The sequence below is a fragment of the Sciurus carolinensis genome, chromosome 3, assembly GCF_902686445.1.
Source record: "Sciurus carolinensis chromosome 3, mSciCar1.2, whole genome shotgun sequence".
NCBI lineage: Eukaryota > Metazoa > Chordata > Mammalia > Rodentia > Sciuridae > Sciurus > Sciurus carolinensis.
In genome coordinates, this window is record NC_062215.1 from 12111647 (window position 1) to 12139515 (window position 27869).

Sequence of the window (27869 nt, forward strand, 5' to 3'; positions counted from 1 at the left end):
GAGAATTTGTGCTCAAGTGAAGACATGGGTGGCTCAGGTGAAAATGTTGAAAAGGGTCTCTGACTTCTTGGGTGGGAAGAAATAAAAGCAGGAAAACCAACAAAGTGATCCTGGGCACTGACAATCATTTAGGGTAACAAGCTCACTCTTTAAAAACCAAATGGAATTTTTTTCTGACAAGTTTCTCTATTATGAAGAATCTGACTCATCTCTTCAGTGATGCATACATGACTAAACATAAATGCTGGGTATAATGTGATAGCCTGCCACTACGGTCATAACTAAAAGTTGCATTTACTATTTCAATTTCAATCAAGTATGTGTTCATTTTCTGTAGAACTCATCCTATCGTGATAGTCCCTTTTAATAAACTCCTTAATTTAATGTTCATTTCAGGAGTAAACAAGTAGGTACTCTCTTCTATTGATTTCATCTGGGGAGGGTATAGTTTGACTTTCTTTTTGGGGAGAGGAAACTCTTCATGCTTATAGATAAAATGAAAGTTTTTATGTTATGAAATAATATAGCCTCAACATGTTTTTTAGAAATTTGGATAAACATCAAAGAAGACCAGAAAGATAATTCTAGCTTTGCAGAGCTTCTAGATCATTTAGGGACTAACAACTGAAGGGGAATAGACTAAGAAATGTTAAGTATGACTGTTCCCTTAGCCTTAAAAATATTGTCAGATGTTTCCACATGAGCAATTCAGAGACACACTATCAATAATTTGCCTCAGAGAGAGGCAGAGAGAAAAGAAAAGGGGAGATGATAACATGGAAAATAGAAGATTTCTGGATGTTTAAGAAGTCAAATTGTTTTCTCTGCAAATGTTTTACCATACCCTTTAAAAAGAAGTACTTTCTAGAAGGAATTGTGTTTTCATTGTTCTACCCGAAGCTGGACACTAGGCCTGGATGTACTTGGCAGTGAACATCAGGCACTGAGCTTCCCTGTGAAGGGGCCCTTGAGCTCAGAGGCCCTTAGGAGGGGCCCAGAAGCAATACGACCACTCCTTGCACCTGTCTGTGCCTCGTGAGAGAATCTGAAGGCACAGAGCAGAATAAGAACGGAACCTCAGCCAGTGTGGGGGGCTGAAGATCAAGGGAGTCGTTCTAGAGGGACAGATGGGAGATGAGACCTTCAGGATGAGTAGGACAGGGAAAGGGGCAAAAAAGAGGAGAAACCGGTTGCAAGTGCCAGAAGCTGAGGATGAGAGAGCTGATCACATCTGAAGAGCTTTCAAAAGGTCAGCAACGGTGGGAGTGTGGGGAGAGAGGAAGAGGAGGTGGGAGATGACCGACAGGTGAGGTGACAGGAAAGCCAGAGCCTTGTCAGAGCATGGGGATGGCAGCCGATGGCGAGGGCAGAGGCACCGCTCTGAGGTGGAGGACCGGGCAGGAGCCTGTTCAGAAACAGGAGCGCTGGAGCGGCCCCGAAGGTGGAGGGCCTCGTGGGTGCAGAGAAGAGGATGAGGCCAAGTGAGAACGGAGGGCCAGGCCACTGACCATCTGTGGAATGAAACGGGGAGAGCGGGCGGGTGAGGTCTAGGGCTCTGCTCTGGCCACACGAGCGGACCTGCCAGGAGCTGCGCTGGGACGCAGGGCAGCAGCAGGCTGAAGGGTGCAGACACGAGTTTGCTGTGAATATGGTGGACTTGTTTTTGTGGGACATGTGGAGATCTGTACAGGTATCCAAGGAAGATCTAGAGCACAGCATGAGAAAGAGAAAATTGCTGTCGTCAGAAGGCTGGCAGGAGTGAGATGGCTGACTGAGAATGGGAGAGGAGGGAGCCCAAACAGCGAGCCCGAGGAACAGCGGTTCAGCCGTAGAGACGAGGGGCTGTGAATATAACCAGGGGGTGCTGCCAAGCGGGCAAAGCGCATTCCGGGGTGCCAGGCACCACAGCGGGGTCAAGCTGAAAAAGACACAGGATTTGGCAACAAGGATTCCACTGGCTCTCAAGAGCAGTTTATGAGGAAGGATGGGGACAGAGAGCAGACTGTAAAGTAATAAGAAATGAGCAGGGATGATGGATGGACAACAGCTAGAGGAGGGAAGTTAAGGGAGTTTGATCTACCGTGGGTTACTTGGGAACAGGGCCTTTTTTTTTTGTATTTTAATAATTATATAAATATAGGCTCTATTAAGTTGCAGATACTACTCTAATGCTTTCCAAGCCTTAATTCTCTTAGTTTTCACAATTCCTATGAGACAAGGTTTTTTATTACTCTCACTTTGGAAACGAGGAAGCTAAGGCACAGAAGGTTGAGTGAGTTGTTTGAGATACATAGTTTCCAACTGGTGGAGCCAGGATTTGAACCCAGTAGGTCTGGCTCTAGAATCATGTTATTAAACTTGATACTCCTCTGCAATGCAGTGCATGCAAGAAAATCTCAGAGGATACTCAGCTCTAAGAAAGATGCAACAGTGGCCACCTTAAAAAGATCAGGTTTCAGCTGGGTGTAGTGGTGTATGTCCATAGTCTCAGCAACGTGGGAGGCTGAGACAGGAGAATCACAAGTTCAAGGTCAGCCTGGGCAAGACCTATGACAACAGTAAAAAAATAAATCAATAAAAAGGGAAGCAGGTGTGGGGCAGGGGGGGATATAACTCAGCGGTAGTGTCCCTGGATTATATCCCCAGGATCACCAAGGGGGCGGGGAAGAAGACGACAAAGAAAAGAAAAAGATCAGGTTTCATGGAATAATTCCCAGTTTGGCAAAGCAATGTCACGCCTGTCATCATCACCCCTCTGTGCTGGGTCCTCCTGGAAATAAAGGATGCCACAATTATCAACCCTTTATTTATACATTGATCATCTGACATCATAGAAACAAAGTCAGTTGAACTAAATGAATCCTCAAAATCATGTTTTTCTCTTAGAAAACAAATCCCTCAGGTTTCTCACAAATCATTCTTGGCACAAGTGTCTTTACTGAACTTCCACATCCAAGAGGCTGCGAGGGATCCTTATTAATCAACAACATTTCCTTCCTTTGGAATGCTCTTAAAATTAGGTAAAGTGTTCAGTGTTTAGAAAGTTGCCTTTCAAATTATGTCCTCCTTTTAAAATTGGCTTTGAATATTTTGTTTCCAAGGACACTGATGATAATTTAAATTAAAAAAAAAAAAAAAAGATCAAAGCAAAGGACAAAGCCACTACTGAAGGAACTCTACTCAATCCAGGAGAAAAGGCTTGGCTGAATCCCACTCTAAAGCCAAGGAAGTTTTGCTCACAGGGAAGTTCTGAGTCACAGGGAACCACAGAGTAGGAGAAAGACCCCCATCCATTCCAGCAGCTCACACAGACTTTAAAATAAAAATGAATTTCCATTTTCATGTGCATATGAATACACACAGGTAGAGGGATGAGCAGAGCAAGTCCTGGTTGCCAATAGCTATGGAGAAAGGACCAGGTCTTTCCCTCAGGTGGGCTCAAGATCCTCGTTTGTGCAACAAGAGACAAGGGTGGGCACAGCTGGAGGTCAAGAGGCCAATTTTCTATTGGCCTCTATTGACTTTCTATTCAAGAGTCTATTAATGAAAGAGATAATGTAGAATTATGATTTTGAGATAGGAATTTGGGGATACAGTCTCAAAAGAAAAGCACCCAAGAACCATTTGAAATGCAGAAAGCGCCATGAACCATTGGAATGCAAAACAAGCAGCTTAGAATCACCCGCTGTGCCCATGACCCTGCTCTTGCCCACAAAAAGCTACATGATGAGAGGGCAACACACAAGTGAAGGAAAACTGGCGAAGCTGGTGACTCCACCCTGACTTCGCCTCCAGTCCAGCCGCACCACTGACCCTCTGTACCACCACCACTCCAGACCCAGGGCTGCTGGTTCTCGTTCTGGAGAAGAAAACCCATATTCTCCCTTGAAAGTGTCTCTGCTTTCCTGACCAAATCTGACTGTGCTGCTAATTGATGTGTCCTTAATTTCATCTCCCTGATGTTTGTCAAGAACCCCACTCATTCTGAGTTGAGATCCCCATCTCTGGGAACTTCTCGAACCTCCTTGAATCTCCAGCCTGTATTAGAGGAAAGAGTCACATGAATCCACTATACTTACTACTCTCATTAAACCTTGGTAAGAATAAAGGAAGAATAGAGCAAACATGATTTTGAGAACACGGAGTGAGTAAAAACTGCCACCTAGAAGAAAAGAAGAGAATCAGAACACAGACTTAGCTAGAGACTGGGACACCACATCTGACAGACAAGTCTGGTATCTGAAATAATCAGAGCTCAGGATCGGTTTTACTGAGAAAGCACTAGGTCAAGGAGTGGAATGGTGGACTTGCGGGCAGCAAGGTAGAAACAAGTAAAGTTGATCACACGGATGTGATCCACCACCTGATCTGGGAGGGATGTGTAAGGCCAGGCTTGATCAAATAAGCATAGCTACAGAGTATCTGACCTAGTACAATACAGCAAGTTCAAAGAGGAACACATGTTCCATCAGAGGGAGAAAGCAAACCATCTTGTGATGTTATTAACGTATTTATGCTGCATTCTAACAAAAGCACAAATTGTTTGCAATGGGAAAGGAGGTCTGAGAGTCCCAGCTATTTTTAACATCAAGGTTGGTGCTGATGTGCTTAAAACTGCATTTAAAGCAATCAATAACAGATATAAAATAGTTACCAATGAGGGATTTTATTTTTTAAGTCAATGAAGACTTTTTTTTTTAGTTCCTATGGTTGCTGTTTACCAATCATACTAAAGAAAAGATTAGGCCAAATTAGACTTTGTAAACAAGAATTTGCTGATACTATATGAAAACAAAATGAAATGAGATAAGTCAGCTTGGAAAACAGAAAGCGAACATATCTCATGGAGGAACATCAGTGTTTCTAAAATCTAAAATAATTAGTTTTTAAAGCAGCAACGAAATACTACTGACAAAAATGATTCACTGCATAAAAACTGGCAGTCCAGCTGAGTCCAGGAAGCCAAGTTTTTTGGGAGGAATCTGCAAAGAGCTGAGTTCTCTGGATGAGGAAATACAGGCTAACATCACTTTTGAATTTGGAATGAATCTGCCACTAGGAATGGCAAGAATATAAAAGATGGAAAAAGAGCAATTGGGAAGAAAAGAAAAAAATAATGCTTGTTTCTAAGAACGCTGCTGCTTTGTTTTATGAACTAGTCTATTTGTTTTGGCTCCAACTAAACTCAAGAATGTTTCTGCATATTTTACAGTGTAGTTTATAGACATCAAAGGAACAATCTCCCCTTTCATCATTATTTACACATAAAAATAATGCAATTTGTGGTGCATGTAAGATGTTACTTCTTAAAAAGCTCTTGAGTCTAATTTATTAATTGCTTGAGATTTAAAGTTAAACAAGGGTGAGATGCAAATCATCTGTTACTCTGAAATATTTTACCACCAAATCTTGTTTTATTAATGAGATGTTGAACAGTCATATGAATATTTATTTAGGTGGTTAGAGGGCTTTATGAAGAATCCTGGAGCAAGTGACAGAGACATAAAAGCAAAAGGGTTCTGCCTCTCTTGAAAAAAACAGGGGCTGTTTCTTTGTTTTTAATTCCACTTTTTCCTCTGTGCTTCCAACATTAAAGCATTCCTGTAACCCACCAACCACCCCAGCTCTCTGTTGCTCCAAATCTTTAGTTTCAGCTGCTACTACTGCTGCTATGATGGCAACAGCCTCCTACTGACAGCTCTGGAAATAACATTTTGGTCTTTTCGGATGGTAAGACAGCATCATATTAATTTTTTCCAATTATATACATTTGGAAAATACAGTACATATATATCAGGCTTATTTTGCTTAGCTTACTGATTTTGATTCAGTCCCTTAGAAATTCTGTGTGAAGCTATGCAATTTTAACAAGCTATGTATTTCTTCTGCAATGAATCCCCTAAAAATAACTACGTAAATGTAAAACAGAATGAACTAGAACCATATTAAATTTTTTCCATGCCTTAGAAGGTACAATGTTTGCAGAAGCAGCTATGATAATACCACTGCTTATTCAGTCTCACTTTTTTTCTCACCAAAATATAGTATTTAAAAATATTACTTGTATATATGTATATTCCTTTTTAAAAAATATATATATATTTCATTGTAGGTGGACAAAATACCTTTATTTATTTTTATGTGGTGCTGAGGAGCCAACCCAGTGTCTCACGCATGCTAGGCGAGCGCTCTACCACCGAGTCACAACCCCAGCCGTGTATATTCTTTTTTTAAAAAATACACACATATACCCATATTGTTTTCTTTTAAAAATCATACATTTGTCTCAACCTATACAAGGTAGTTAGAAAGACTTCTGCGGTCAGGTGTCAAAGTTCTGAGACAACAAAGATGATCTGAAACAAAGTCACCAGCAGGCAGCTCTCAGCCCAGCCTGCTCCAGGGGCTCTTCCCCGCGTCCCCGGCCTGGCCTCTCCTGCGACCTTCACAGTTGCCCATCCCACTCTTGAAGCCACCTTTAAGTTCTATCCCTCAAGTCCCTAAATCACACTTGGGCTGTTTTCTTCTTCTTCTTCCCCAAATACCACTTTCTAGTCCTTTAAGTGAGATGATCTCACCTAATGGTTAAGAAGAAAAGTCTCTGATTAGTTTCAAATTACAGCATGAATTACTTCAAGTCGTTTAATGTGTTGACACATCAAGACTGTCTGCATCTTAAAAGAAAAGTTTGCTAACCCAAAGGCTGAGGTATTTAAGTACAGATTTGGGGGAAAGGAGGCCTGAGAGTCTATTTTTAACATCAAGGTTGGTGCTGATGTGCTTAAAGTTGCATTTAAAGCACTCAATAATAGATATAAAATAGTTACTAATGAGGGTTTTTATGTTTTTAAGTCAACGAAGACTTTATTTTTGAGTTTCCTGACACTGTGCAAAAAACCAGAAGAATGAGATATGAAAACTAACAGAATCATTAATAACAGGACTTGAAGAAACATGAGTTCCTTGGGGACCAGGCAGTAAGGAGAGCTTCATGCAGGAGGTGGATGTGGCCTGGAGATGGCCTAGCTAACACCTGGCCATCAGAGGGGCAAAGAGGCTGCAACAGGGAGGAAGACAGATGCCTGAGAGCAACAGGCAGAAGGAACTGACAAGGCACCTGTGGCAGTGAGAACACCCGCTCGGCTGGAATAGCATGCTGAGGGACAGGGAGAAGTCTGGAGAGCTCTGGAAGCCGAGCATAGAAGTTGGATCTTGATGTTATAAACAGTCCTCTCAATTTAGTTTGGTAAGATGATATTGTAAAAAAACTAAAATATCATCAAAAATACAAAAAGGTCTCATTCTCCCCAATTAATTACTATTACCCACTCGAGCACCCATTCACGATATTTTAAATATATGTGACATTCTGTAATCACTGGAGAAAATCAGCAAGCAAATTTTCACACAGAGATCTACTTCACTCCTTGTACATGGCCTTGTAATATTTCACTGTGTGGATGCATTATCATTGTTTTTTCTCTCTCTCTTTTTTTTTTTTGCGGTGCTGGGGATCGAACACAGGGCCTTGTACTTGCGAGGCGAGCACTCTACCAACTGAGCTATCTCCCCAGCCCTTTTCTCATCTTTTTGCTCAAACATTGCTGCAAAGATATACTGCTTACAAGTATATACTTGCTCAAACATTGCTGCAAACGTATACTGCTTACAAGTATATCCGTAAGATAAGTTCCTGTCAGGGGAACTGCTGTACCATATATATTTAAAACCTTGGTAGATACGACCAGACTGCCCTCCACAGAGGCTGCACTTGTTTAACTCTCAGCAATAGTGCAGGCGTGCGGGTTTCTCATACCTTCACCTTGGGATATTTTTCCAAATTCAAAATTTATGCTAGTTAGATGGCAGTAGGCCTTTCAAAACTTTGTATTTTTGATTTACATTTCTTTAACTGTGAGTGAGACTGAACACATTTTTCATGTTTGTTGGACATTTGGACATTAATGCTTTGTCTGCAAATCCTGTGTCCATTTCCTTTGCTCATTTAGTCCACTGGATTGTTAGTCTTTTCCTATTGATTTCTCAGCACTCTTTGTAAGGCAGGAAAATCACAGTGATTTAAGAATTCTCTGGCAGAGTTCTTCACACTGGAATGGAACCGAAGGACTTTTGGCAGGGACATCAGCTGAAGAGGAGGCTGTTTTAAATCAGCTGCAAGTTGAGAACAGCTCTGAATAGGGTCATATCAGAGGAATAAGAAACACATTCAAGGACTCTGGTGATAGACTTGAGATAAATTGGAATGAAGGAAATAAAGGACAGAGATGAGCTCAAAGTTTCTAGCAGGAAACAGAAAGACTGGTGGTCACCCTGATAGACTGGAAGGAAGGGCCAATTTGGAAGGGAAGATAATAATTCAATGTTGTGGTTACTGACTTTGAAATGGTAGTTCATCCTCCCAAAGAAGATGATTTACAGGCAATGCAAGATATAGGACCCAACTAGGAATCAGGCTGGAACTTCTGGGAATCATCTTTACAGAAGTGACAGCTCAAGTCACAGAGAAGGTGAATTCACCATGAAAAGGAGAAGGAGAAGCAAATTCCTGGACATGAACTTGAGGAACAATCACTAGGAGGAAGAGGTGCTAGCAAAAAGGACAAATAAAAGAAGTAGTACGTATGCCAAGAACAGAGTGAGTTCCTAGATCAGGGTTTTGCACACTATGGCCAACAGGCCAAAGCCAGCACCCAGGCGTTTGCTGACATATTATCTAAGGCTGCTTTCTTACCATATGTTGAGAGCTGAGTAGTTATGATGAAGACGGCACAGCCTGCAAAGTCTAAGATATTTCCTATCTGGTCCTTTACAGAAAAGGCCTGACAACCCCTATTCTGGAAGGAAAACTGTTGGCTAACATAGCCAAATGGTACCTGAAACTAGAGAACAAGTAAGAGCAGGAAAACACCACCGGATTTGGAGAAGAGGGTATAGGTCACCATGAACTTTCTGTAATATGTTGGGATTACAAAAGGGACTTAAGAATGAATGAAAGAGTTGAAGCGTAGACACACTGGGAGAAGAGCAAGAGGTTGGTTGGTAGCTAAGGAGTTGCAAGAGGGATAGTGGAACGGGAGCCGTCCACCTGTCCGACCACACACCCCTTGTAATGTTAAGGTTGGGTGCCACCGTGACCACGGGACTGGAGCTGGGAGTCAGTTATCAAGAATGGGGAAAGGGAACTGCTGCAGCAGTGGCGCATGGTAGATGTTTAATGTGCACCTCTTCCCGTCATACACCTGCTGCTCAGGTCAGCACAGGTGGCTCCAACATGTCACAACAGCAAGAATCTGCCTGGATGTTGCTGTTACCAATGAAGAAGCTGGGGCAGGGCATGAAACAAAGTCAAAGTGTTGCTTTCTTCTAGGAACAAATCCTGAGACGCAAGAGAGAATACTGAAAGAGTATGAAGAGGTATGGATTTCAATACTGATAAATGATGAAAGGAGGCGTGTCAGAAGTCACCAGAAGTCGAACAGAAATGCAGCTTCTGTTGGAGGGACTGGGCAAATGGGCAAACAGCCAATTAAGTCAAGACAACACAAAATTGTTTAATGAAATTAACTTACTAATCATCATCTTCTATCAACTTGGATTCTTAAAGCCCAGTACTTCTGAATGTACATGTGCACGTAAATATATGCAATCATGTGTATACACACTGGTAGTACAGATAACACATATTAATATTCATGAATTTGGTTGTTGAGGCATACATTTTTATATTTCAGCATTTATTATACACTGAATGCTGAACTATGTCTGGTATAGTTTAGAATTCTTAAAGTTAAAAAATTTCTGTGTAGTTAGTGATACATGCATACCCCTGTTCAGAACCCACAATAGCCAGGTTATAGAACCAGCCTAAGCGTCTGTGAACAAATGAAGGGATAAAGAAAATGTGCTATATATACACACTGGAATCTTGTTCATCCACAAAGAAGAATGAAATTATGTCATTTGTAGGAAAATGGATGGAAGTGGAGAACATTACACTAAGTGAGATTAGCCAGACTCAGAGAGTTTTCTCTCATATGTGGGAGCTAGAGAAAAAAAGGAAAGAAAAAGAATCTCATGAAAATAGAAGACCATCAGATAAAGGTTGGGGATCAGGGGAGGAACAGGGAAGAAAAAGAAGGGGTACAGGGGAATGAAAGAGTTCAAATTATGAATTGTGCATGTTATGAATATATTACAATGAATTCTATTACTATGTCTAATTATAATGCACCAATTAAAAGTTACAAAAAATTTCCAAGTAGTTATTTATTAAATTTTTAAATATTGAAAAAACTAAGTGTCCATATATATTCCAACAGTTGACTAACCAAAGTAGTTCATTTTGTGGGCCAGGCAATAATGAAATTAACCATGTATAGTCACCTACTGACTTCCAAGGAGTAACATACCTGGCCAGTGGCGAAGGGGAATCTGTTCTCCAATATTCCTTTACTGATTCTTTACTCACACATTTGCCCATAAAACCTTAATTGATTTTTTTATTATTACAGAAGGCAATGTTTCAAGAACTAAAAATATTTTTCATAGCACTTGAAAGATATTTTTCTATCGAACAAAGAATCTTTTTTGACAAGTTCTGAAAGAAAATTTTGCCATGCAATAGACCTGGAGGTATCAGGTAAGACACTTCTGAGGGAAGACTGTTTGCTTCTTCTTTGCTCATTTCTTGTTACTGCTTCTCCTTGCTCTAGGAAGCAAGGTCATAACTCACTGCCACGCTGTATCCAAGCTTATCTTCCAGAGCATTCTTCCTGGAAAATGGCACTTAGGCTTTATGCCACTATGACTGAATGGCTCTGTCTTCCTTTCTGAGTGAGCAGGCAAGCTTCTTGGGTGGGATGGAAAATACATTTCTATTCTTAGCATTATTAATTCTAATTCAAGAGAGTACAAAAGAAAATGCCACTTTCTTCTGTGCCCTTAGGACATGCATGCAGGGGAGACAAGAATTAAATAATGAACAGGTCCCAAACAAAGCCATTTGATGCTAGGCATTGAGACTTCTTTCTGTTTCTCAATGCTTCTAAAACCCTGCAATGAGGTTTGTAATTTTATTCTTTGGGAAATTGATTCCTGTAAGCTTTTAGCACAGTGAGAATTGCCCAATCTTATGAAATATTCTTTTCCCCCCTCAAGCCCTTCTGGTAACACAGACCAGATTTCTAGATGTCCTACTGGCAGGCGACCTTTTCTCGTGAACTCCAGTCAGTGGCCAGGGGAGGGAAGCTTCAATGCTTTAAAATCTCTTTTCTATGCCTGCAAGCAAAAATTTTACAACATTTCTCCTTGATATGAAATCTCTGCTTGGACATCTGGCTTCACAGTGAGGAACTTTCAATACACTGGCTTCAAAGAAAGGACTCAGCCCTGGTGGTGCAGTGAGGGCAGAAGAATGTTCCAGTCTGTCTATAGAACTATTCCTAACATTTCCCCAAATGAACTTCTGTGAGTTCAGTGGATAGTGCTAACTAATATTCAGACACCCTGGGTTTGGCCCAGAGCCTTTTGTGGCACCTGTGCTAGAGTACACAAACTATGCTCTCAGATTATAGAAGGGTATTCTATCAGATTCTGTCTCATAAGACAAAATGTGTAATTGCTGCCACAGGACCTGAGCTCTTTTCTCATATCTGCTGTATCACAGAATATTTACAAGCTGGCTGCCATAAATAAAACAATGTGAGAATACAGTGACATGATTAGTTACCAGAGCCTTGCTTCGTGAGCTAGCATCCTTCATTTATTTAGCATATTCTAGTACTTCCATTGAAACAAACATCGCAGTAAGCATGCTCCCTCTTAAGAAGCTTAAAAGCTGAGTTGGTGAGAAAAAGAATAAATCAAAACACAGGTCCATGACGTCCTATCCACATTTCCTGAAGGCCAGAATCCTCTGAAAACCACACATTCTTTTCAAAAGGTTGTGGTTAACTTGTTTGGTAACAAGTTGATTGGTGCTGTGAGAGTATTTATAATTGTTTGTCCCATTTATTGGGGAAATGCATACATTTCCCTGTTCATGTATGTGTCTGAAGACAGTGCGTTGGCCCAGATCCCACTGGGGACAGAGTGGCAGCACCGTATCACCTTCCTAGAATCTTGGGCAGATTCTGATTTGCTCAAGAACCTCAAGGACCTGGATGAGCGACTGCGGATCAGCATTATAACGTAGGAAAAACTTCATTAAAGGGATGAATACCTCTGGTGTGAGCTGCTCAGACTGAAACTCTGCAGAAAAGATGACAGGTAAATTTTAAAGGGAAAGGATGTGCTACACAGACCTCACAGACAGTTTCACGGAGGCCGGATGATAGCGAGCCTGCCACCCATGAGGCCCAAGGTTGACCAGGGGGAAAAAGAGTGAACCCACAAAAGTGGCTCTCCAAGAATGTAGTTCCAGCATCCCTCTTCACTCTCAAAGTGAACAATCCCAGGGAGTTTTCTTCCTGTGGGTTATGTCTGTTGATATTTACCGTGTTGGAAATTAAAACTAAGAATTATTCAAACATTTGATTCATTTTAAAGTACTGGTAACAAGCCCATATGGGTAAACATAAATATCACATTTTTAAAAATAAAAATGACTATTTTCAAAAGCAAAAACAATTGTGAGACAAGTGGCTGTGTTTTCTATTTCTGTAAGCCTTTTAATATCCGGTTTAACTGAAGGCGCTGGATTCTCCTATCTGTTCCTACATCCACTCTCTTGTAAATGTTGCTTTGATTAAAGGATTGGGAGAAAATCTAATCTCACACCGAGAAATAGTTAGAAGAGGGAGGAGTCTTTTAGTAGCCTTTCAGGTGCCTGGGGGTATTTGTTACCATACCCAAACTTGACAAGTAGGGTTTCTTAAAAGTTAGTTGCAATGAGGAATCTGAGATTCTATCAATGAAATTTTCACATGGTTATGTTAAAATTCCTTGGTCTTTTTTGTACCTTGAATGGATCTTTTCCTTGTGTGTAGTTTAGTAACATAAGATGTTGATCATTTGAAAAACATAGTTCAGTGAGTTATAAATCTTGCAAATATCAATACACTTCATTCTCTCCCTGCCCCTTTCTTTCCATGCCTAATCACTCACAAAATCACCGGCTTCATCAGACAAGTCTTTAAGCACTGGGGAGCTGTCAAGCTCACAGTGCTGGAACTAGTTTTCCCAAATTCTAATTTTTGCTTGAAAGCACAAATTTTCTCATTTGCAACAATATAGTCAGTTGTTACCCTTGAAGTGTCAGGTTCACCTCCTTCATTTTCAAGAGAATGTCTGCCAAATACTCAAGTATGAATACGCACAGGTTGTCTGTCAACTGTTCTCTCAGAGTAGCTAGAGTTCAGCTCACACTCAGATGCAGAACTGCGTGTCCTTGATTCAGTGTGTAGCAGAGGGCTTTCTGTGGGCTTCCTATTACTGCTAAAAGTGATGTGTTCTTCAGATCTGAGGCTTAATGAGATCAATACATGTTACTGCTTCTGTTTTTAAAAAATGTGTTTGTTTTTGTCTTTAAGTCACAAGTATGTGGTGGTGAGGAGTGCAGTGATGACTGACACGGCTCAACAGGACCAGCAGTTTGGCTGCCATTGCTTCTTGATACCATCAGTGTAAATGTTCAACGCAGTGAAAAAGGCAATGTTTTTGTGTTATTATGACAATAGTTTTGACCTTGTAGAGCCTCTAAAAAGGTCTCAGGGACCCACAGGAGTCTGAGGATGACACCTTGAGAACTGCTGTTTGGGATCATAAAGTGTTTCATATGCCATGATGCCAACTATAGGCTTTTCCCTGCAGGTGATGGAAAGCCATGGGCGGATTCTAAGTTATAAACAACATGCTATTATTTGTGCTTTAGAAAGGTCACATTACCAGCAGTGTGAGAGACAGATCTGAGAGGACTGAGCTACCGGCAGTGATTCTAGAAAGGAGGGACTGTCTGAGGCAACGTCAAAGATGAGGCAGGTCTGATTTAGAGGGCAGAACTAGTGACTGGGCTGTGGGGTCTGAGGTATTTAGGAGTTTTCTTTAGGACTGACCTATGAGGGCTTAAGGAAGGAAGAATTCTTTCGAGAGGCCCTCCAAAATCTGACTTTAGTGACTGACTGGATATGATGGTACTTGATTTCAAAGAATCACTACAAGAGGTGCAGGCTGGGCCCACGAAGGGCAAGAGGAAGATGAATTCAGTTTTCGAGATGTCTAGTTTGAGTTGGCTATGTTCCATTTAGGTGAAAATTTAAAATCCATTTGTATGGGAAGTATACAAGAGGCTTGAGTTCAACCATTATTTGAATGTTTAAAAAAAAAAAAACAGAGAGAGAGAAGGGAATGGAAAAGAGGATTTCAGAAAGGTAGATAAACGAGGAAAGTGCTACTCTGAAGCTAAGGGAATCATCGGAGGCTGGTTGCATGCAGGTTCAATCACTGTTCAGTCTTGTACTACAGTGGGAATATAATTTTCCTGTCCCACCAACACAGAAGACAGCCTGAGGATGCAGGGATCTTCCCACTCATCCTCTGTACTTCTGTAATCCACCATGAAGGGGCCACACATGGCTGCTACAAGTTCAAAGAGACTGTACAGACATGTAGAGCTGGCCACATCCAATCTAAAGTCTGGAGTCAAACCCAGGCAATGCACAGCAAGAATCCAAATATACCAGTGACCCATTACATGTTTGTTATTAAAAGTTACTGAGTTTGGGGGACTCTGTTTTGCAGCATTATTGTGCAATTTCTGATCAACATAGGATTCTTGTCAAATGTTATAAAGAAGTTAAACAGACTCATAAAATCAGTAGATTGAGTTTCCCTCTCTTAATATCCCATGAAATGAGTAAACAGGAGTAAAAACTAGAAGCTGGGATATAGCTCAGAGGTAGAGCATGTGCTTGGCATGTATGAGCTCTGGGTTTAATCCCCATTTGCCAATAAATACTGAACAGTTAGACATCCTGGTCAGTTACTGAATTTATCCTAGTTCATCTATCAAAAAAAAAAAAAAAAAAAAAAACAGAGTAAAAACTAGTAAAACACACTAATAGACATCAGGCAGAAATGCTGACATAATACAAAACAGTACTAAAAACCTGTGGTCAAGGAAAAAGAACACAATTCTGGAACCCACTGTGAGGGTTGCTCAGAGATTCAACTTAAAAAACTGCCATTCTTCCCTGGAATGATTCTTTTGATACTAGTCAACAAAATCCTGAGAATTCTCATTGATATTGGCAAATCTGGAGAGAGAAAAACTCTATGGGTAGCCTCAACATTTTTCCTCTTCAGGCTGACAGTAGTAGAGATGGATGTACTGGGAAAACAAGTAAATATCAGAGAAGTGAGTTTCAGGACTTGGAGGAGATACAGAAATTTGGAAAATTCAAAACTCAAAGGGATAGGAGATGACTCTTCCAAGGCAGGCAGAGTGAATCCTGAAACACATTTAATGAAAACTCAAAGCTCAACATGGCGGCACGTTCACCTCTACTCCAGCTCTTCCTCCTGCTTCTTCAGGTTAGAAATCTGCAAACACTACAAGTCAGTTTTGTCTACAGAGAAAGGGAACCACTATGTTTCAGAAGTACTTGCTAATGAATGCTGAACAGTTAGATGTAGCCTGGCTTATTTCTAAATTTATCCTGGTTTATCTATCTAATAAACAAAGAAAAAGTGAATAAATACAGAAAAATAACGATAAAGCAAATCATTTATATGGAGGAACACTTGGTCTCTTCCCAGCCTTCTTCATGGCCACATTAAATGTTAGATATGCAATGTTTACACATGGGAAGAAAATCCGATCAAGATCACCGTGCCCACTAACACGTCATTCAAACACAATGGTTAACCAGCAGAACCTCTTAAATATGGAAAACCTCAGGGTAGAGAGTGCCATTTAGTCCCATCCAGCCAATTAGGAACCAAATCAAAGCAGAAGCTCTGGGAGTGGAGACACTATGGGGAAGGCCTGGTGTAAGCACTGCACCCATTTAAATATAGCAAGAGTGGTAAACCAAGGGGTATGGCTAAAAAGAAGCTGGAAATCCTAAGTTTAGGTGGTGTGACAATAAAACTACTATTCCTGGTAGGGAAGTGAGCAGGGGTTGGGGAAGGAAGTATAGAGTCAAATGTGCTCATTTTTCAATCCCAAAATCAAATTCTGTTCCAAAGTTCAATAATTCCTTCTGTTTTACACTAGGTTCTTTATCTATGTAAGTTTTCTAAAGCAAACAAACAAAAAACAGAATCAACAGTATTATTCAGTTCATAGTCTATTTGGCTTTCCCTTCTTTTTCCTTATACCTAATAGGATATCTGAAATGATGTTCACCTTAATTCTATGATGGCTACTTCTGGGGAGAAGGATATGAAGTGACTTTAAAATGTTTTATCTTTTTTCTTCTGTATTTTGAATTATTATTGGTCATGAGCACATGTCATTTTCTACTTTTACAAAAACAAAAGGATAGTTTATTTTTTCCAAAAGAAGGATGTAAATTTGCCATGAAGATAACAGTGTTTACTCTGAGTTGTGGGAATTTAGGTATTTTCTTCTTTGTATTATCCTGTACAGTTGAGGGAAGAATGGGAGATGAAATCTTCCCTGGAGCACACTGTGGAGACTGAAGATGGCCTTAAAACCTCCGCCATTCCTTCCACTGAGAGGTGGAGTCTATTCCCTCCTGCTTGATTCTGGACTGGCCCTGTGACCCTTCGGGATCAACTGAACGTGGTGAAAGTGACACTGGGGTTCTTCCTAGAGCAGGCCTCAGAGCAAGTGCAGTTTTGTCTTCCCCTCTAATAAGGCCTCTGCCAGTCAGCCTCCAAGTGAAAGCTGTCTCCTCTGTTAAAGAGAGAGGCCCCTTGGGAGGTCCTGGAGCCACTCAGACGCTGTGGCAGCAGTCAAGCCTTCTCTTAAACGTAACCCATGAGGTGTCCCAGGCTAGGCCAGACAACGAGCAGAACCACTCAGCTGCCCCGCCTGCCCAAATCCCCAATCCCGAGAATGATGGGCATATAACATAGCTGCTGCTGTAAGCTGCCGGGTTTGGGTGTATTTAGGTATGCTGCAGAGATCATTGTTTTTATCAACTTGACTTTAAATATGGAAGTGAGCTAAAATAACCAATGATAAAGATTTTATTGCATCTTACTACAAAGAGATGTTATAATTTAAATACATATAAAGTAAGAAATTTCAACACAAATCCACTATTTGGAGATATCTACCAGCAGAATTTTGATATGATTGCTATCTTCTCTCTTGTATACTTTTTTCCCCCAAAGAATGCACTCATATGAATATGTTTTGTAACCTGCACTTCCATGGGAAAATATCTTGTGAATGTTTTTAACATGCTTAAATATCTTTCTTCAACATCATTCTCAGTACAGCATAGTTTTCAGTTATTAGTTAGAGTGAAAAATAAGGAAAGGAGATGGAGAATGCCAGAGTCACAGGTGCCTGGCACATAACAGGAGCCCAGTAAATAGTTAATTGAATAAATTACACCACTGAATGAAAGCTAGGACAAGCATCTTCTTGACTAGCTAACGCTCACTGCACCTTTAATCGTCACCTTGGGGCAAAATCTGGGATTGGGTCCTAAAGGCAAGGTATGTCTCTCAGGCAATTTAATAATGATAGGTATCGCCAAATTAGCCTCCAAAAATGTTTTATCAAGTTACAAAGCACAGACTGGTACCCTTTCAGTGAATGTCAGTAGACTATTTTATATCTCAAGTATTCTCTAAAGCATTACTTTAACATCCATGGAAACATGACTGTAAGTTCTGACAGAATGAGAACTGGGTTTCTCTCCACCATCATTCTTGACCACCTGCTAGAGAGAACCTAGAAGCTCATCAGAAACCTGAAAGAGGGTGAAAGATGTTTCACAATCAGCATGAACACTGCTTTTATAGCACGTTGACTTATTTACAGACCAATGCATTCGGTTCCAGAAAACTACGCCTCCTGGTGAGCCTTTCTTTCCTTGAATATCTGTATTTATCCACTATCTCTGTTTATATGTGTAAAATACCCAAACATAATTAGAATGTCCAAAAAAGCTACATCACTCAGGTGGACAGGAGGTTAGAGAGAAGATCTCCAGGTTCATTTTGACAGGGTCACCTGACTTGTTTTCCTAGACAAGACACAGGAGCCTGAGGCATGGCGTAACACTGAGTAGTTCAGGATCTCCTGTAAGATACCCTGAACGTGGTTCCAACAGTTGTTAGGCAGTGCGATCTTTGACTGGTTGCTGAACCTCAGTTTCCCAATGTGTAAGATCAGGACGAGGGAAATATTTTCCTTATAAAGATTACCAAATGGGCAGGGAGGCCAAAGTAGAGAAAATGGTGGGTAAGGAGGTGGGAGAGGAGAATCCTGAAAAGCCACAGGGAGCTGAGCTGCCCAAGCAGTGGAGGAGAAAGTCCAGTTGTGGCACTGAGAAGTGATTAGTTAAGGCCTGCAGAACTCCCAACAAAGCCTACAAAGGTCTCCAAGTTTGAATTTGCCACAGGTCCTCAGGTGACGGAGAAAGACTCAGTCATGTCCACCAAACTTAGATCACAAGCCTACAGGAACTGTTCCAATGCTTTCTTCAAAAACTCATAACAGAGGTTTTGAAATGAAAAGGCAGGTAGTGAACCCAAGGCAGGGCCTTGGAAGCCAGGATGAGGATGAGGCATCTGGGAGGGGTGCACCAACACCAGCAGGACCAGATGCCTTCAGCAAAAAGGCAGGGGTCTTCTGACGGACAGAAGCCATGGAGCGAAGGAAAATCTCATCACGGAAGTGTCCATCACCAAGACAGTGAAACGATGTGTTTTGAAACTGAGGTGTGGGATGGGTGTAAAGCTAAAGGAAGTTTCCTTTTTTCCATTTTTTTTTTTTTTTTGGTATCCAGGGAATGAACTCAGGGGCACTGGACCACTGAGCCACATCCCCAGTCCTATTTTGTATTTTATTTAGAGACAGGGTCTCACTGAGTTGCTTAGCGCCTCGCTGTTGCCAAGGCTGGCTTTGAACTCACGATCCTCCTGCCTCAGCCTCCCAAGGTGCTGGGATTATAGGTGTGCACCATCACGCTTGGGGGAAGTTTCCTTTTTTTTAAAGAATGGCATAAAACTATCTTTGAATCTACTTTTCTTTTTTTTTTTTTTTTAAGATTGAGTGGTATGCTAATAAATGAAAGTTTGAAATTAAAGGTAATTGATGTTTTACATACAGATTTCAAGACATTTGCTAATTTTGTAGTTTCATGTGATTAATTTCCAAAGGTTACAGAAAATAAAAATTTTAAATGTAAAAAATATTCTTGCAAGGTTTAAGTGAGGTATTGGAACATGAGATGAATGGAAAAGTTTGGTAGAGACCTAGCACTTAGTGCATGTTGCATAAAGATCAGATCTTATTCCTATTATTTTTTGTGGCATAGCCTTGGGGAAGAAGAGCAAAGGTGACAAGTACTAAAAAAAATCAAGTATCTTAGCAACTTTAAAGTAGGTTAGCAAAAAAAAAGTCATTAACTTTACACCTAATTTGAGTGAACCAAAACTGAACTGTATCTTAACTGTGTCATAATTTTAATTTTGGATTTTCAGGTGATATTTTTTAAATCTATTTTATGTTTTTATGCTACAAGCTTAAAAACTGCCATTTTTCAAAGCTCAGTCTTGGTGATTTGGGCTTTGTTTAAAATTAGGATGAAAATGTTTTTCTCTTTTAACAGGTAAATGGATTAAAGTTGTAGAATAAGTCATTAAATGGGCAATTATACTAACTATAATTCTTTCAACATACTTTTTAATCTTCAAAAAACAATACTAGAATTATTGTTAGGGGTAACCAAATTTGTTTTCCCCTTTTTGCTTATACAGTGGGATTCAATTATTTATTTAAAATTTGGAAATTACCTAACACTTGGTATCTGTACATAAATGGAAAAGAAATTCACTTGAAATAAAGCTTATATAACTGAAATACACAGTTCAGTTCATGCAAAGCAAAACAGACAGATCAATGGTTATACTTCCTGTGCATTTTTAAGTGAAAAAGCCTTGAAAGATGTGTTTAAATTACCAGAATGTGAAAAATAAAGTTTTTTTTTTTTTTCATCTCATAACACATGCAGGAAAAAAAGCTCACATGAGGAAATAGATAGGGAAAATGACATTAACAAACACACGAGTCCTTACCTGTAAAGTGGGAAGGCTGGATGATGTAATGCCTTGAAGGGTTTGTCTTTCAAGACTTTTTATTGTATTGGATATTATCCACAGATTTAAAGGGTGTATATATGTGTGTGTGTGTGTGTGTGTGTGTGTGTGTGTAGGAAAATAACTTACACAAACACTAACTTTTCCCTAATTTACTCAGATTGCTTACAATGAGCAATAGAAAAGGAACATGAAGAGGTTAGGAAGAAAAGGGCAGTAATAAAACCTGAAATTTTCTTTATCTTTCTTTGTATGATTACTCTTCATGCTTTAAGCATTGTTAGAGTAAAGTCAAATCACTGAAAAATAATCTTTTGCTGAGAATTCTTTAAAAATTTTTTGTTCTCTTTTAAGCCTTATTTATAAAGGTTTCCAGATGCTTATCCTCATAGATTAAACACAGCATGATGTAGATGCTTACAATAACATTCACCGCTATGAAGCCAAGAGAAAACTACTTTGAGATCTGCCTGCCTATCACCTAAAGAATCAGGTCCAGGGAGTTTTCTGTGGCTATTAAGGTGTGATTCTCTGAAGTCATTTGGAAACAACCTCAGTTCTCAGCAGCAACGGTCCACCCTGTACTGTGTCAAAGCACATCAAATGGTTGGCATTCCAAACCTCAAATGGGTTATTTCTCATTATGCGAATACATAATGAAAGGATGTGGGCAAAGAACAGAATGTAAATTGGAAGCTGACTTCTGAATGTGTTAGGCAGCAGTACTGGGCTGAAACAGTCATTCTAATTTCAAGAGACAATTCCAAAGTGGTTCTCAAGAGAAAGGACAAGGTATTTTTCAAATATTTGTTCAATGTGAATGGACTGGGCTTGCCAAAAATGACTTCTTATGCTGGCATGCAATCTCTTAAAGGGAAGTCAGCCTGAGTCACTGGATACATCAAAGGTAGAGGCCAGTGAATGGAATTACTGCAGGCTGTGTGAGCAAGCCAGATACCTGCATTCATCTGCCCATGCTGGGATTTCAGCCTCCTTTTAATTACATGAAAGCAGCTGGTACCACTGGTTACTGAAGTCTTCAGATTACCTTGATTGCTCGGTCATTATCTCTAATCAGCTGCTGCTTCTCATCTTCAAACTTCTGTACAACATCCTGGAGCCGCCTTTCTGCAGCAAGCTGCTGCCGGCTGCTCTCCTCTTTCAGAGAGGAAATGGTTGTCTGAAGTTCTGCTATGATCTGAAATGAAAACAGCATGCTATAACTCCACATTCTTCAGTGAGAGGCATCTATTTTATATGTATTTATGCCTAACAAAAGACTGACTTTGGCAAAACTCTTTCACAAACTAAATATTTTCAATTAACATATCATACACTATTAATGCATGAAATTCCACACAATAAAAGGCTATAATAAAACTGTGAATGGTGAACAACTGCTGGACCGAATATATTTGGAAGACATTTCCACTATAACATTCCACAATATTTACTCATCGGAAGAAAGAACATCTGTGATCTCAAAAATATAAAAAGCGTCAGATTTTATTTTACTGGGAAATACACTTATTAGAGTGAGAAAAGTTATTCTGCCTTTAAGAAGACTTTGAACTGTAACAACTGAAGAAAAGAACGAATAGAGTTCGCTCCTCATGGTCACCTAGGTCTATGATTAAGTTTTGGGTGTTCACTAAGGTTTGTGAAGTATGTTAAGTACTTCAAGTTCTCATGTCATTTACTACTGTGAGACAAGTATTGCCCCCGTTTCATAAATGAGGAAACAGAGGCACCAAGAGATGTCAAATATTTTACATTGTTGAAGATGACAACCAAGTAATGAGACAGGCAGGAGCTGCAGCATGCAGTCAGATCCACTGGCTGTGCTAACCGGTTCCTCTAACTAGCAGACTTGACTTTTCTTTTTAGCAAGGTTTTGGTATTGAAGAGAAGTTTACACTTCCAAACATGTTGTCTTCTTCCTAACTGGTACCTAATCATGAAAAGTGAGTTGGGTTCAAATGGTACCACTTTAGAGACCCCTGCAGGCAGCGTTCCCTACATGTGAGAAATGGTTCCCTCCAGGACAGGGTTCTCTCCCACATCTCAAATGAATTATGTGATGAGGAATTTTGATGTTTAATGGGCCTACTGAGAACACTGCCCTTCATTTAGTCTGGATGTATCCATTTCCTTTCAAATTCAATAGTGATGACTTTTTAAAAGCAGGAAATGGTGTTTCTTCTAATAAAAAAATTATGTCCTGGGTTTGAACATAATTCTATTGGTTCCACAGGAGGGGAGCTGGTTAGTGAGAAATGGACTCACAAGCTATCTTTCTTGAGCTCATTTTTTCCAACTATTATTTGGTGACAAAACCAGATCATGGCATCAGAAGACAATAATTAGAAATTGTGTGCAGTCCCCTGGGGAGCCAAGTCCTATAAGACATTAATTGTTATTACTGACATAAATAGTATTTTTAGCTATAGAAAATATGGAGTACTTATGTGTTTAGAAATGTACAAACTCACTGTAACAGTTTAAAATTTAGCATTTGTAAATAATCAAAATAGTAACATAATTATGAAATTATAAGGTACAAAATAGTCTATGTTGATATTGTTAAATGCAAACTGGGGTCTTCTGCTATGAGTGGAGGAATTCATTTACTGAGATTAGAACAGAACAGTTTTTATCTGTTTTCTGAATTTTGATAAATGATGTTTCCATTTTGGCATCAATTCAATTAATTCTGATAGCACCTATGTGAAATGGGAAAGAGTCAATTCTTAGAGTAAATGTCAAAAATAGAATGATCAACTCTGGTCACACAGCCAAAGGGGTGAGGGATCAGAAAGAGCCAGATTTCCTTGACTTAACATGAAATTTAAGATTGATATTTTTATAAGAACATGGGGCCAAACAGCAAAAATAACTTAATATTTCAGTGTTGCAATCTGAAAAATCCACAACCATATAGAAATGGAGGGTTTAGTTCCATGATGTGTGTGTTTAGTTCTACATGATTTTATCACATGTGTAGAGTCATAAATATCCCAATCACAGTCATGTAATCTATATTTAAAGTACAAGGTAATTTTATTCTTTAAAAAAATTGTAGGACTGATAGTAGCATAACCAACCAAAGACTGAAGATAAAAATATTTTGGGTTACTTCAAATGACCACGAGGGCATAAAACAGGGACCCCTTAATTTCAGAAGACTTAAGACAAGAACACATCAAAAGGAGACTTGGGAGGAGCTTCAAGTCTAAGCTGTTCTGAGGGGGCATGCTTGCTTTCATGGGGAAAATGAAACCTTTTATTCTTTGGGTGAATAATGGGAGGAATAATGAGATTACATTTGGAAAGTTATTTTTAAAAATTATGAAGGTGACATAGGAGGAGAATGCCTAAACATTTCAAGTGAAACACCTTGGTTAGACAAATTGGTCGACAGACTGATAGATAAGATGGATAGAGAAAGGATGCTAAAATAAGAGTGATTTTTAAAAACAGGATTAAATAATTACTTTCATACTGAGAAGTAGTCATAACATGCAGATTAATATGCATGCTTTATGTAAGGAACAAAGCATGAGTACTTAGGTCTATTAGTTGTAGCCCTAGAGTGTAAGAAAATGGACCATTTTCATCTTAGCCCAGTGCATATAACTAGCACTCAATAAATATTTAAGTAGTGTAACTCTAATCATGGTAAATAAAAAAAAATTATCTGGAAAATTATATTGGGATAATCCAGACTTTTAATAGAAAACTAATGTAAAAATTTTCTGAGAAAAATGAAAAGTAATGATACATACAATCATAGTCAAAACCTGCCAGTTTTGATTGAATCATAATTAAAAACCACACAAAGTGAAATGCTACCAGTAAACTGAATGTTTACCCTAAAGTAGCTTCAGAGAAAGAACTGGCTTAGAACATTCTCATACAGATATTAAAAATATGTTGGTAAACAAAAGAAGAGCTATTTGGGGTTGATGCTATAAGCAACCTAACCCTGAAAGCAATGATGGTTAATAACTGTTAAGCAATGGACATTTTGTGTAAATGTTAGGGATATTACTTAAGGTCTCGAAAATAACTGAATTTTAGGCTGGGGATATAGCTCAGTTGGTAGAATGCTTGCCTAGCACACACAAGGCCCTGGGTTTGACCCCAAGATCCACAATAAATAAATAAATTAAATATAATAGAATTCCACAGAGGCTAAATTTCATCTTTAACTCAATGTTTTTCAAATTGTGGTATAGTTTGAGATTTCTCTAAAACTCTAAAATACAATATAGGAAGACTGCAAGTTTGAGGCCAGTCTTGGCAACTTAGCAAAACCCTATCTCAAAAGAAAAAAAAAAAAAGGCTGAGCATACAGCTCAGTTATAGAGCACCAGTGGGCTCAACTCCTAGCACCATAAAACACAGCAAAAATAAAGCATCGACAACAAAAAACCACCAAAGACCCGGTGTGCTCTACTGCTACACAGGACAGTTAGGAGAACACTGAGGCTCCTAACCACCCTTTGCAGTCTGGTCCTTGGAGCATGGCATGAAGCTGGGAGCAGCGGGACAAGGGCATGCGCTGGCATCCGTGTGCACGGTATGGTGAGGCGGGCAGCCCTCAGCAGGGGTGCACTCGGAGGGTGTCCCGGTTTGGTTCTCTCCACTTTCCCAACAAACGAGGCATCTTTTTGCAAAACAGTGCCATGTATTTCTTTGAAAAAATGGCCACGAGGTGACTGCTGAGTAGGAAAATTGCATTAAGACTGAAAAAGCAAGGCTAACATATAATGTTAAGATTAAAACCCCAAATACGTGATTCTGAGGGCGATGGTGTCTGTGAGCCTCCCAGAGATGATGCAAACATTGGTGACGTGGCGAATGTGAGGACCTTGGAAGGAGCACGCTCCTCAGAGTGCGGGTGTGTTAGGTCCTAAGGCTTCTTAAAATCTAAAGGTAAAGTAGCTTCCTCTAAAGGTGGAAAGATACTTAAAATATTTTCTAGATTTAACCCGTTGCTCTCCTCAGTGCCAATGCATCCATCACTAATGCATTCATTTTACTACTTTTTTAAAAAGAAATTTTTTAAACTCTGATAAACAGAGTTAAGCAACTTCGCTTCCAGCGTTCTTATCAACTCGATGAGATAAATATGTGTTAGAGATTCCAGTAAACTACCACTTGAAAGTGGAAAAAGCCAATCCATGGTTCTGTTTTCTAACGTTCATTCAAAAATAATCTGCTTTTGGCACTGACTGGCATGTAGCCCAATGTTCCTCTAATGCCAACTTATGGATATAAATGTCTGCAAATACACCTACATAAAAATAGATATTAATGTGTATTCAGTGGTGGGCAAACAAAACATTATCCACGTGAGGCTATCACCTTATGAGGAGGGTGAACTATCTTCTGCTTCTGGTTTTTTCTGGTGTTGTTTTTTTGGTGTTGCACTGTCCTTTCATTTATGAAACAAGGATTATAGCATGACAATCGTTACTGGATGTTTTGTCCACATCCTCTTCCTCTTCTTTCATGTCTTTATTGAGAAAATAGCAAACCTATGCACCTCCAAATTTTGCATGGAGATTTTATCAATTCTTGAACACTCCAAAACACAGTACCTGAGAAATAATTTCTCCCTCTTATAGCCCTTTTAAAAATTCTTCCCTTCCTGTGTCCTTTCTCTACTGCAATTTTGTACTGCTACTAAAATTGCTCCCAGCTCTTTGATGCTTTGGCACGAGGGAGGCACCGCACTGCATGTTTTGGCTTTGTTTCACTTAATGGTTAAAACTGTCCTATGAGGTCAGCACTGCCTCCCCATCTAACAAATGAGGAACCAAATTCCAAAGAAGGCAGGTGAGCTGGCTCAGGGTCACACAAGTGGTAGGACTGGTATTCAAATCCAGGCCTGTGGACTCCAAAGCAGAGGCTTTCTTCTACACTAACTTAATTTAATTTGCTTTAATGTCACCTAATCGGGCTGCTTCATACGTTCCTTTAGATAAACTTAAGTACTCCTGTTTACACTCTCATTACTTAGGTATTTTTATTAGCTATCTTATATCTCACTCTCAGTCTGCTTCCCCCATTTAACATAAACCAAAGCAAGCAGGATGTAGGTGTATGCCAGCAGGGGATTTGTCATGTTTTACTTTCAACTTTAATTTTGGGAATAATAAGACTTATTTTGATTATAAGAATCTTTCTCAGGGGTTAAAAAGGACACTTTATGTTTCCTCCTCAAAAAAGGGCTGGAATACTGGCAACAAGACACCACCAATTCTTGTGTAAACATTTCTGACTCTGTTTAGACAAAGACTTTTGGTTTCCTAATGGGATGAGAATTATATAACATGCACATTTTAGAAATAATTATAGAACTGAAGACACTTCCTGATAACTATCACTAAAGTTTGCCATATAAAAAATGTAAAGGGTTGGGTCAGGCTGGTAGTGTTGAGGTTTGGAATTTCCACTTTGAAGTCAGATCCTGGCTTAGTCACTTGCTAACTTGTGTGATCTCATCTCTGAGTCTCAGTTTTCTCAACTGGAAAAATGGGGCCAATAATATAGTTCCTAACCCCATGTTCCTGTGAGGCTGAATGAGTCAACAGACTTAGTTCCCATAAGCAACTGGATATTATTATTGTTTTGCTATTGTGTTGTTACTACTGTTATGTGGTAACTTATAACATGGTTATATAAATTTCACTTTACTACCATGTATCATTGTACACATGAAAAGATATAAGACAAGCCAATTTAAAAATCATTAGATATGAAGCCTACAAAACTAAATGGCTTAATTTATCCATCTGCAAATGTAGATTAAATAGTGCCTATTTGTTCTAGAATGACCCTTACACCCAGGGAATGTTTGGGATTGCCAAAAAGACAGAAACAACTTAGAAAGTACTCTGAGCATCATATTTCAAGTGGAGATGAGCATTCAGCTATTGGTCTTTCTTATAGTAAAACTACTATAGTTCACAACAAACAGTAAGATATAGATTTAGGGACTTATGATTTCTTTTTTTCCAAAGGGAATCAACAATTACACTGCTTGCTGATTTAAGCTAGAATTGTTTGTCATTTTGACTGATGTTGTAAAGTAGCCTTAAGTAAAAGCAAAATGGAATATTGCAGAAAAGCACAGAAGGCATCAAACTGCTTACATCACAAATGTTGGTGTACGTCTCCTGCCCTTGTGAAATGTGCTTCAGCCTGGGCTTGTTCAGGTGTACAAGCTGGTTTTACAACATCTGAGTGAGTGAGTGTGTCGGTTCAAATGGTTCAGTGCGCCTCATTTTTCTTGAAATATTAAAAACATATTTATTTACATACCCGTCAAATATATGATACTAATCCATGAGAAACTGAGAAGTAAATTTAACTCCGAAGTCCAAAGGCTTTGACGTGTAGGTTTCATTTTTGGTTTTTGTTTTGGTTTTACTTTGTTTTGGTTCTTTTGCTGTTGCTTACCTGGGAAGACTTGGCAAGCTTCTGATTATATTCCTTCTCAATCTGCTTCAGCCTGCTGTTGGCCTGAAAAACACACGTACACGAACACATACACAGTGACCCGTGAGCTCGGTATCTCTTCCACATGCCTATCACCA

The 27869-nt window shown here is 39.5% G+C and overlaps 1 protein-coding gene across 1 annotated transcript in view; it reads right to left on the minus strand.

Annotated features, from left to right (window-relative positions):
• The window catches only part of Cep112 (centrosomal protein 112), a 447190-nt gene that overhangs the window by 63328 nt on the left and 355993 nt on the right, over positions 1-27869 (minus strand). The window contains 2 exon segments of the mRNA XM_047546437.1: positions 21311-21460; positions 27733-27795. Coding sequence (XP_047402393.1) covers positions 21311-21460; positions 27733-27795 — 213 coding nt within the window.